The 11,551-nt window shown below is 40.9% G+C and overlaps 1 protein-coding gene across 1 annotated transcript; it reads left to right on the forward strand.

The window, feature by feature from the left end:
* Window positions 1-947: 947 nt before the first annotated feature.
* Window positions 948-8,440, forward strand: LOC115045806 (monocyte to macrophage differentiation factor 2-like). Its single transcript, XM_029505723.1, has 7 exons — window positions 948-1,179; window positions 4,474-4,555; window positions 4,738-4,898; window positions 5,163-5,237; window positions 5,334-5,435; window positions 6,711-6,780; window positions 6,863-8,440. Exons 1-7 carry the CDS (start codon window positions 1,166-1,168, stop codon window positions 7,064-7,066), a joined length of 708 nt encoding a protein of 235 aa, XP_029361583.1. The 5' UTR covers window positions 948-1,165; the 3' UTR covers window positions 7,067-8,440.
* Window positions 8,441-11,551: the final 3,111 nt, after the last annotated feature.

Raw genomic sequence — 11,551 nt, forward strand, 5'->3', positions numbered from 1 at the left:
GACACCATAATGTAGGTTTAAATGGCTGTTGTAGGGTCAGTTCAGCTGTGGCGGTTTCAGTGAGCGGCTAATGAGCGTTTAATGTCGAAACAGTCCTCTCATAGTCTCCACTGAACTTCCACTTACTTTCTTGCTGTGGAGTTTTTGCACCAGTTCCCCCTGTTTTCAGCTGAAGATGCTCAAATCTGCTTCTGAGGATCTTCTCAAAAGTTGAGCTTTGCGTTGGGAAAAAAAATCACACAGCTTTTCAAAGTCATGCCGAGTTTGAACATCTGTGGTTAAAAAGCAAAAATACAATACAGCAAAAATACATTTATTAAGTTCAGACACCTGGTTTGGATAGTTCTTTACAATAATCTTCAAATAGTACACAACAAGTGTAGCAACAAGTAATAGATTCAGTTTTTGTCCAACACAGTGATATAAACTATTGAAAAATCTACACATTAATACTCTAAGTACATTTACCAATCAATCCACCAACAGAAAATTACAGCATTTAATATTTTCTGAATCCATTTTCCACCAAGTTCAACAAGCCTACACCTGTCACACATTAAATATTTAACATGACAATAATCAGATGATGGCGGATCTCCTGCATTGATCACAACTGTGACATTGAATAAGCCCCCCCCCAAATAATAACTATTTTTATTATTATTATTATTATTATTATTATTATTATTATTATTATTATTAAGAAGTCTTCGTGCAGATCTGTTTATCTTGACAGTAACTGAGAGGTGATGTTATTATTTCACCGGCCAGCCGGTCCCTCAGAAAATGATGAGCATCCTGTAGTGAATATTAAAAAAAAAACAGCTCACCGAGTCGTGATGAGGTGAACCGACAGAGGGAGGGGGCAAACCGGCTCCTTCCTCAGAGTCCGGCCCCGCACGCCCACACTTCCGGACCGGATCCTCTGGAGGCAGCTTCGGTCGGGATGCGTCCGTCTCCCGGTGCTGCCTGAGATGAGGATAAGACGACGACGACGACGACGACGTCTACCGGGTGAAACGGCGCCGTTACGTTAGACCGGCCCCGCCAGAGTCCGATCCGAGCCGGATCAGACCGAGGCGGTTCTGAGGCTCCACAGTCGGAGGAGGAGATCCGTCGGTCCGTCCGTCCGTCTGCTGTCATCTGTTGCTCACTGCTCCTGTAAATGAATCTAGTAAGGTGGGTGATGTTTTCTGTTTTCTGTGATCCAGGAGGTCTCATGTTGTTGTGATGATGAGGAGGAGGAAGAGGAGTGTGTCATCTGTTTAAGACCTTTTAATGGAATAATTCTGCGGTGAAGCCCACCACCACCTCCTCATCCTGTCTCTTCTGCCCCTTTTCTCTGAGCTTCTCAGGCTCTTTGACTTTCTGTCCATGTTTGAGCTTGTCACAGCACATCAGACTGTTATCTTCAATATCGGTCCATGGATTGTTAAATGTCTTAATAATATCTGTTAAAAGAGCCCAGTTCTCTCTTTTTGACCAACAGTTCAAAAGGCTCAATTATATAAAACTGACAAAAGCTGAAGTCTTCAGCAGAAATGTGAACTTTTGATAAAAAAAAAAAAAAAAAAAAAACAGATGCAATCTAAATCACATTTTAAACCCAAGTATTTTTTTTTTCTAGCCTCTGACAAAAACAAACAAAAACAAAATGCTGCATGTGTGGAGAGTGTGAGCTCAGTGTGTTGTTGTGTTGTTGTGCTTCAGCAGAGACGAAGGCTGTGGCCAAATGATCACAATGCCGTTTTATTTGACATGATAAAAGTTGTTCTGCAGGATGGCCTCTTATCGTTGAGGAGTCCAGGGATAAATCCAATAAATCAAGAAGGTGGCAGGTGATTTTCTTTATCACTTTGCAGCAGGAAATGAAAACATTTCCTTTGTTCGAGTGACTGTCCTGTTGTTGTTGTTGTCTCCTTCTTTATTCACATTTTCACATCAGAACTGAAATAATCTCTGATGAAATTAACAACTGAGACAATTGAGCAAATATTCTTTATTTTCAACTTATTTTCAAACGTGAAGAGCTGCTGCTTTTTCATGTAGTTCATGTAATTATAAATGCAGGCGCAGACAAAACATGGCCTGTTAAAACTTTGGATGGGAATTTAGTGATGAAAATATTATACAACCAGTCGAGCTGGCACGCCCTTCATGTCATTCCCTCTCACTGTTCCTTTATTTCCCGTCTTTCTACCCTGTCCTGAAAAAATAATCATTTAAAAATCAGAAAATTTTGGAGCACACGGTGATGTCTTCAAAAATACCTAAAACAACAAAATACTGTTTAAAACCTGAAGACCTTTAGATATTAGAAAATAATGGCTCGATTAATTATGTTTTTTTTGTTTTTTTTTTACCCCACTGTCCGTTACTGTATACACTTGCTGTGTACTTGCACACACAGCAGGACATGAAATAGGCTTTAAAATTAATTGAGGTTGACCGTGATCGGACCGAGGTTGTGGACAGCTGAAGCAGGGAGATGTCCTTCTGTCCTCCCTGCTGCTGTTGAAGGAGTTATGATGAGGCTTCCACAGCTCTGCTCGTCTCTGTCCACTCGTCTCCGTGTCTCCCTGCCTGGCCTCTGGCCTGCTAATTATCAGCCAGCTTGATGAAGTCATTAATGACCCAGCCAAGCCTGCTGGGCCTTGGCTCACACACACACACACAAAAGAGAGAGACAGACAGTGTGAGTTCAGCGTTGGGTTAGGGTTAGTTGGAAAAAGGGTGACAAAACCTTTTTCTTTTTCTTTTTTTTTTGGGGGGTGGGGGGAAGCAGGACGGAGTGTTTCTGGGCTGGGTCAGTTAGTATTAATAGCTCCAAATGAGCATCACTTTGAGAACAGCTGCTGAAGGAAAAGGAGCACACGGGAGCAGAGAGAGGAAAGAACAGATGAGCTGTGCTGATTAAAATCTGTCACACTGTTGTCATTCTGTGAACGCGATCTTTTTATACCTTTTCTTTAGGTCGATTGTTTGTGAACATATGATTATCATATGATTTTTTTTTTTTCCCTCTTTGCAACAGCTCAAGTGTGGGAGGAAAACATCATGTTCCACTGTGTTGCACAACAGCACAGAGACAGCACAGTTTGTTTTAAGGGTAATGTAACTCTGCTCATACTGAAACTGCTGAGTTTCCAGCGTGCTGCAGGCAATGTGTACATGAGAACATTCACATGTGAATGAGTGCTTTACCTCCCAGAGAGATGTTGACCTCCATAGATCTATAGTACGGACACATGAAGTGTTTCTCACATCTTTAGGAACATCTTTGACTCTCCTTTGTCTTAATTTCTGTATATGAATATTTCATTTGAGCTGTGTTCCCTTTGAAGGGAGTCTATTTCTCATCTCCAGTCCCTCCGATGTCGAACAATGTGTGTGTTTGTGTGTGAGAGAGGAAGAGACAGAGACATCACTAAATCTAGGTCTCTTATGAAATCTGGCTCTGCAAGATGCAGCATGAAAATAGGGAGGGGTTGTAGTTTGTGTGTTGTGTGTCTGGATGGACATCTTTGCCCATTTGCACTCCTGCATGTTAATTCAATCATCTGGAGGCAGAGTGGAGACGTAGCCAGGGAACAGGAGGGCGAGATGGGAAAGATGAAAGACACCAGGAGTTTTCTGGTGTGGTATCCCTGCTCAGCGGTTTCCATGACAACAGTGACATCACTGATGGAGCACTACCTCCTGAGCTGATGTGCGTCTGTTTGGGTTTCTGTGCAAAGTGCTCCTTTTCGAAGAGAACAGAGAACAGAGCTTGTATGTGTGTTTGTGTGTGTGTGTGCATGCGCACACACAGGCGCATCTGTTCACGTGAATTGTTTATGAAAGAGATCATCAGGACAAACCTCTGGTTCAGTCAGTCTGTGGTCACCCTCTGTTGCCAGGCAACAGCAACCATGGCAATAAGTTGAAGCACGATCACACGTTGCTAAGGACCGGGTGGGGTAAAATCTTATGAGCACCGCGGAGATACAAATATCAGGGATATGGAGCAGAAGATGAATTAAAATGAATTCATAATCAATGTAAATATCATGTATCATTTCCACAAGATAGTTTGTTTTTTTTAACATCTCTTTAGAAGCTTTTTTATTTTATTACTTTCAGCTCGTCTAGTCGGTATATTATGTTTTATTGTTGCATATAACGAAAAAATTTATCTTGAGAATGGGTTTTAGTTCAGTTCAGTTGAGTGTTTTCTGATTGATGGGCCAGCTGGGTTATCAGAAAATGCAGAAAAGTGTCCATCATAGTTTTCTAAAGCCAAACTCAGTTTGCTGTCACCGTCAAGAAACAAGAAAATATAATATATTTTATATTCTGAAACTAGAGAATTTTTGTCAGAATAGTTGCATAAACTAATTGCTGGTTGATCAACTAATCGTTGCCTCTCCACAGATAAGAAAAACATGCTGTTGGATACATAAAACTTCATTTGTTGATTTGTGGCATTTCCAGGTTTATGAACAACCGTGTTCCTCCTAACAAGAGATACCAGCCCACAGAGTATGAGCATGCTGCCAACTGTGCCACACATGCGGTGAGTGCACACACTCACTCTAACACAGACAGTGATCATTGCACCCAAAGCTTTGTTTATTAATGTGATTACATAACAGATAAATGACACACCACACACAGTGCAGGTTACATTGGTGCATTCATGTTTTTCTCTTTGTCTTTCTGTGTGTCATGTCTCATTTATCTCGTGAATTCACATAGTTATGGATAATACCCAGTCTGCTGGGCAGCTCGCTGTTGCACTTCCAGTCGGAGGACCAATGGGAGCGGCTGTCGGCCTGGGTATACGGGGCGGGGCTCAGCTCGCTCTTCATCATCTCCACCCTGTTTCACACTGTGGCCTGGAAGAAGAGCCACTTACGGTAAAAAAGCACATATTACCACGACTGCACTGCGATGCTGCAGATACTTAAAAGCCACAAAAGCACAAAGAAAAAAAAAAAAAAGATGCGGCTTTTTATTTTCCTGTTGACTGAAACTGGGCTGAATTTTTCATGTCATGGTTCATGTGGTCTTTTTGGACACTTTGTCCTTCTCTGGACTGCATGCATATGTCACCGCTCCATCATTGTGTTTGAGATATAAAAGACTCTGGTGCTGTGGGTATAATCTGTGTCTCTCTTCAGGTCTGTGGAGCACTGTTTCCACATGTGTGACAGGATGGTCATCTATTTCTTCATTGCCGCCTCCTACGCCCCCTGGTAAACCACCTCGCTTGCTGAATGTGTGTGTGTACCTATGTGTCGAGGAGGTGTGTAAGTGTTTCGTTATATATCCTCCTGTTGATACCTAACCAGGCTGAATCTGCGGGAGCTGGGTCCCTGGGCGTGCCACATGCGCTGGCTGGTCTGGGTCATGGCCTCTTTTGGCACCACCTATGTCTTCTTCTTCCACGAGAGGTCAGCTCATACATTCAACATCAACATTAATCAATGTCAGGCTTTTTTTTTATTAGTATTACTTCTTGCGAGAATTCAATCTCAGCTCAAAGGTTTTCTAGCTTTTTCTGTTTTCCTCCCATATACTTGAAAAGAAAAACTGGGACTTTAATTATATGATTAAGGCAAATTAAAATAAATGTTCAATGAAAGCTAAACACGGCCAAAGAGTGGGAGTGATCTTTTATTTTACTCAGTTATAAGACAAAAGCTTTATACAAATGTAATGAAAGCCATGACTAACCCTGCATGTCTGTCAGTACTCTGTATAATATTATCTTTCATTGAATGGTGATGTAATTACTATATCTGCTCTAGAATAGTTTCAGTTACAATGAGTTTCAGGTTTACATTGGAGAAAAGCGAGGACGTCTCAAATCCTGCCGGTATATTTATACTGTCCCTCGTCGCAAAGAGAGCGTTCACAGTTATACTATCTCTGATAGGGCCTACGTGTTACTCTGTATGCGGAAGAAGCAGGAGATTTTGGACTAGCTATAGTTGCACAGGAGAAGACCTTGTTGTCTGAGTTGCTTTGACGACCTTTTACGAAACATTCGATAAAACCGCTGAGTGCAGAAAATATTTAAATCCGAGAATGAAGGTAGAGATGTATAGAGCACATTAACCACCCTAGAAGACATTCACATTAAAATGCATTAAGCAGGGAGCATCCTGATGGCTCAGTGTTCGCTGCCATATTGTGTGAGAGCATGTCCTCTGGTTCAATTCGCAGCTTGGCATACTTATTTATTTTCCATCTTCTATTCTGTTTCATTTTTCTTCTGCACTTTTAAAATATTAAAGCCATACAGAATACCTCTAAAGACATTTATCACTAGCTGGCATATTCTTTGCACAGCAAATGAACAGAGGGGACCAGAAGAAATCTGATGTGGATCTCTTGTCTTGCTGTGAAACGTCACACAAACTTCCATAAATTTAGCATTAACACCACTTTAAGCAGAAGAGGTAGGTATCTTATTGGAGAAAACAAAGACAATGAGTAGGAGAAGTAGGTGCAGTATCATATAATCAATAGAAGACGAGCTCTCAGATGTGTTTGTGCTGCTGCGACATCAGCTGCTGCAGAATCATTCAAAACTCGGTCAGGACTTACAGCACATCAGTCTTATGAGACAGTTTAAGCCATATGAGACCTTTGAGCTGAGATTATTTTATCACATATGCTGTAACAATAATGAACACTTGTCCTTAAACATTGTTCTGTATCAGGTATAAGCTCATGGAGTTGATATGCTACCTGGTGATGGGAATTTTTCCTGCCTTGGTCATCCTCTCAATGGTGAGCCCGTTATTTTACAGCAGTCTGCCATATGGCTCCAAAGTTTCTGAAAACTAAGGAACTTTAAACTGCCTCTTTACAGCCGGAGCAGTCAGGGCTGTATGAGCTTCTGGTGGGAGGAGCCTGCTACTGTCTGGGGATGGTCTTCTTCAAAAGTGATGGCATCGTCCCGTTCGCTCATGCGATTTGGCACCTCTTTGTAGCCATGGGAGCAGCCATACACTACTACGCCATCTGGAAGTACCTCTATGCCCAGCCACCCAATCAGGTTCAGACCTCCAGATGACATCAGCGCTGACCTCACAGGGAGTAGCCCCACCGTGCTTGGGCGTCCTCAGTGAGATGATTTGAGCTGTGTTCAAATTCAGGGGCTGCCTCATTTGGAGGCAACCATGTACCTCTTCCCCAAACGATACCAAAACTAACGTATTCAAACAGCCCTCATCAACTCATCAGCTCAGATCCCTCAGTGTTTAAAACTACTGAATTCTACTTTAACTCGAGGTGAACAGCTGTGAGACATTTCCACATCACTTCAGTTCATCTGCAACACACTCAGTTTTACCATCATTTCCTGCCTTATAGGGGGAAAGAACGGCCAAGTTCATCCCTGCCATTTATCGTTAACATCGTTATAGAAACCTATGATTCATTCCATAAGAATAGGCCAACAGAGGAATGTCATTAATTCAGTTTTATTGATTGTTTTGTCAATGGGTACAGTTCATTCTTGTGAAAAAAGCCCTCGGCCTTATCTTTGAATTTAGGCGTGACCGGCATCTTTTTAGGAGAAGAGCAGGAGCTGTGAATCAAAGTAAGGCCGTCTCCACCAATCAGAAGTTTAGGACAACCTCTACATGGTGAAGCCCGGGGCAAAAACATCCAATGACATCTCACTGCTACTTGGAAAGTTTATGCCTCGGTCGAGTGTATCAGATTTTATCGAGCCGAGCTTTGGATTCCAAGGTGGACTCGTGTCCAGGGAGACTTTAGTGAGTGAATCATCGCCCTGGTGAAATTGTGCCCCATTTATTATTTACTTGCTGCACCAGCCTGAGCACCTGAAGTGAAATACCTTATACAAATGATGTGGTTCTGTGATATTTTCTGAGTTCACGAGTTGATGAGGACATTTGAACGCACCATTAAGCGATTGACCGGCATGCAATAGATTGTAGGACGCTTGAGAGAGGCAAAGCAAACTCTGGCTGTGTATCTCAAAAATCAGGGCTGCGTTTGGAGGAGCCTTTGCACTGAAACTGCCCTGTCAGCCTGTTTGTGATGAATCTGGACTTCAAGGGAAGCAGCCTGTGAAATGGGACACAGCTTTTTAGTTTTTACCACCTCAGTTCATTTCAAGTATTTTTATTTTATTTATTTATTTTGCAAGAATCTGGGTTCTTTCCAATGATCAGGGGTTAACAAACTATTCTTGGAGATCGCTCTCTTTGTGGTGCACGTCCAGATTCAGGGTTCAGAAGCTGAATTTGGGGACATTGTCTTATTATCAACATCAAGAGGAAGACAATGTTTACAATGAGCTGACTTGATTATCATAATTAGTTTTAGGATATAATTTAAAGCATCATCATCATCAACAGATGGCGTCTTGTGGTTTGATTATAGTTAAGAGGTCAATCAGTAAATTACTATTCCAATTCAGAGCTCTAGATAGTATTATTACTGTTAGCGGTATTAGTTGTTTTAACTACACTGTAGCACACTTTATGGTTTTAACAGTGGTTGCTTCAGTCAGTAATTTACTGTGGTTTCAGAGTCAAGCATGACTGTGGAAAGATATTTTTATGTTAAAACCTTCAAGACGTTCAACATATTCACGGTTTTGGTCTTGAAGACTTTACCTGTGCTTCCACCTTTACGAGGCTCTTCTCAGTAGATCACTGAGAATATTTGCTAAATTCTGATAGTTTACTGTCATTGATTAGATTTAGTAAGTGAAGATGTCATCAGTATGATTTTTACAGTATATATTTATCAGAGACGTGCAATATATGTTGACTTCATCTATATTTTTATTCTAGTGTACTCGTTGTGTTAGCCAGTTACCATCGTCATCTCCATCCTAAAAGAATGGGAGCCATTTGATTGAGTTTGTCAAAGCTACAGGGTTGAACCTCAGAGGGGAAAACCGCTGTCTGACTCAGCACTGCCAGAAGACTGACCTACTGCCACAACTGATAGCACACCACTACCATAAAAGTCTCACACTTGAAAGGAAACTGAAGCTATAGTATTGTTGAACAATCCGGCCCAATATTAAGGCATCTCAGGTGTGTGTGTGTGTGTGTGTGTGTGTGTGTGTGTGTGTGTGTGTGTGTGTGTGTGTGTGCACGTGCGCGTGCGCTTGTGTGTTTGTATGTATCTTATATAATATGACTCCCATGAATCCAAAGCCTGTAATCGGCTGAGTCTATGTTTACATGTGAATGCATGTACCTTGAACACGTAATTACATTTTAATGTGTGTGTATTATCTCAGTGTTTAACTGTACGTGGTGGCACATGATGTATCGGATAAGCTTGTGTTGTGTGATTAACGTGGCTAGAGGACCAAAAGGTCAAACGGTCTACTATTGATAGGTGTGCGAAAAATGACTTTTTAAAACCACTGCTCCTGCTCAACATCGCTCCACGGCTGTCTGTCTCTCAGGATTTGGATCATTTGGGCTTAAAGGCCCATGACGCCACATTCAGCGACCACTAAAGCTGCTGTTCTGGTGCTGTCTGCAGCAACGACAGTGACCACATAGCTGTGAAGCTGTTTTCTCTATTGGTGTTGCTCCACACCCTTTCACTCGCTTATTCACCATCCAAGTAGGGCAACAGCCCCAAAAGTTCTTTGCAAGCTTGACGTAAGTGTAATATTTATAGGAAAAACTGGAACTTTAATTCGGTCAAGATAATGAGAACTAGAAAGTATACGCTCACCAAAGCTACAAAACCAACTTCATTTGTTGCTAAATACACAACATTTGCGGTTCCATTTCCATCTAAACACTGTGATAGGCATGAGTGTGGTGCATATTTTTTTCTTTCAAATAAGCGGAGTATTGAATAAGGAAAAGATTAGAAGCAAAAAAAAAAAGGAAAAATGCAAAATATGAATCTAAGAAATGTTTGGATCCGCTGTTGGATTCTGATTTAACTCTTTAAAGGTATCATGCTAAACTGTCAGAAATTGGACTGAAAAACTGAAACATTTAGAGAAAATAAAAATACTTTTGATTGAAGTGATGATATTGTTCAACTTATATGGAACAAATCTGAACAGTCAGCGGTTCTGTTAATTCCTCAGAACCTAAAAAAATGAATGCAGTGTTGTACTGTAGGATCCAGCGAGGAAGTCAAAAATTCAACCATAGAAATGAGTTATTTTGGGGGAAACCAGCCAATGAACACATGAGGGTTTTTTAAACGCAGCAGGGAATGATCATTTAACATCAGAACCCACTCAGTGTCTCACTACAGTATCTCAGTTTGGAGAGAAGCTCTTCAGATATATTCTCCAGTAATCTTTCAGTGTTTACTGGAACTGTGCGCTTTGAGGGGACCTCACCAGGCTTTAGACTGGTTCCACAGGCAGGTTTGTGATGAAATATTTGAGGATTTGATGTGTGTCTGTCTTGTCTTGGTTATAATATGTGTCTTGTTCAGACATAAGGTGCCCACCGGACTTTGTATAGAGCTCTGTGCTTTTATAAAATCTCCATGAAGCCTTCATGGACCCTCTCTACATCGTTTTTAGATGCTCTGTGATTGTGGCTCTGTTCTCAGTGCTGCTGGTGATTTTTCTGGTCTGACATGACTGTTTATATTATTCCTTTCTGTCTCTTTCTCCAGTTTTCATATTAGTTCTTGTGGCTGTGGTGCTTTTGTGCAGTGATGAGCCTATATGATGCCAACAATGCTTTTATCTTTTCTATTCCTCTTGTAATAAAAAAGCTTTTTCATGCAGTTTATTCCAGGACTCAGTTTTCTAAAATGCTTACCCTTTTGAAATATCTCAGATCTTTATATTTCATCATTCTGTCAAGTTTAGACATTTCTCAATAGGGCTGTTTTTCAGCCTATTTGGATTAATGCAAACTTTCATGTGGGGAATGGATGATGTATAATAATAATGTATGCTTGTTAATCTATTCATTGACAACTTTGCTGTCAAAGTATGTCCTTTACTGACTTTACTCACTCTTTTGTCCCTTCAAAGCAAGAATATGCTGCTTCTATTTAAATGTGATACTTTGCGTGAGTCAGTTTGATTTTTTTGTACATTTAACAAAGAAAGGGACCATTGTTTGTTTATTTTGACGCCGTTTGCAACCTTCAGCAACTTCAAGTACAAGAATTACTTTTATGTCAAATATGAACATAGTCACAATAATACACAGTCAAAAATCTGTTTGGGTCGTTGCCATTTCTCTCTCTCTTTCTTTATGCTCACCGTAATTTAAACATCGTGCTCCTCCTGCAGCGGACATGATGTGAAAAACTTGGTTTGTCAGCCATGTGGGAGACATCTTGTGCACTGTAGTTAGTCTGAAATGAAAAACATTTGTAAATTTATAGGTTTTGGATTTTGAGGGAGGAGGAGTGTAATTGTAAGACTTCCTAACTACATATATCAGTCAAACTACCTTGAAACACTCCACAAAGAGATGACAGAAGAATAATTGTGAGTTATGAAAAGGTCCTTTCTGTGTGAACCCCAAGAGCTGATGAGGACTAATCCTGGTGTTGAAGTTTATTGTTT

Source organism: Echeneis naucrates, chromosome 1 (assembly GCF_900963305.1).
Source record: "Echeneis naucrates chromosome 1, fEcheNa1.1, whole genome shotgun sequence".
In the NCBI taxonomy this organism is placed as follows: Eukaryota; Metazoa; Chordata; class Actinopteri; order Carangiformes; family Echeneidae; genus Echeneis; species Echeneis naucrates.

Excerpts from the sequence above, each read along its gene's own strand:
- LOC115045806 (XM_029505723.1), top strand. Across the intron at positions 4,556-4,737 it reads CCAACTGTGCCACACATGCG|TTATGGATAATACCCAGTCT; the intron begins GTGAGTGCACAC and ends GAATTCACATAG. Across the intron at positions 5,436-6,710 it reads GTCTTCTTCTTCCACGAGAG|GTATAAGCTCATGGAGTTGA; the intron begins GTCAGCTCATAC and ends GTTCTGTATCAG.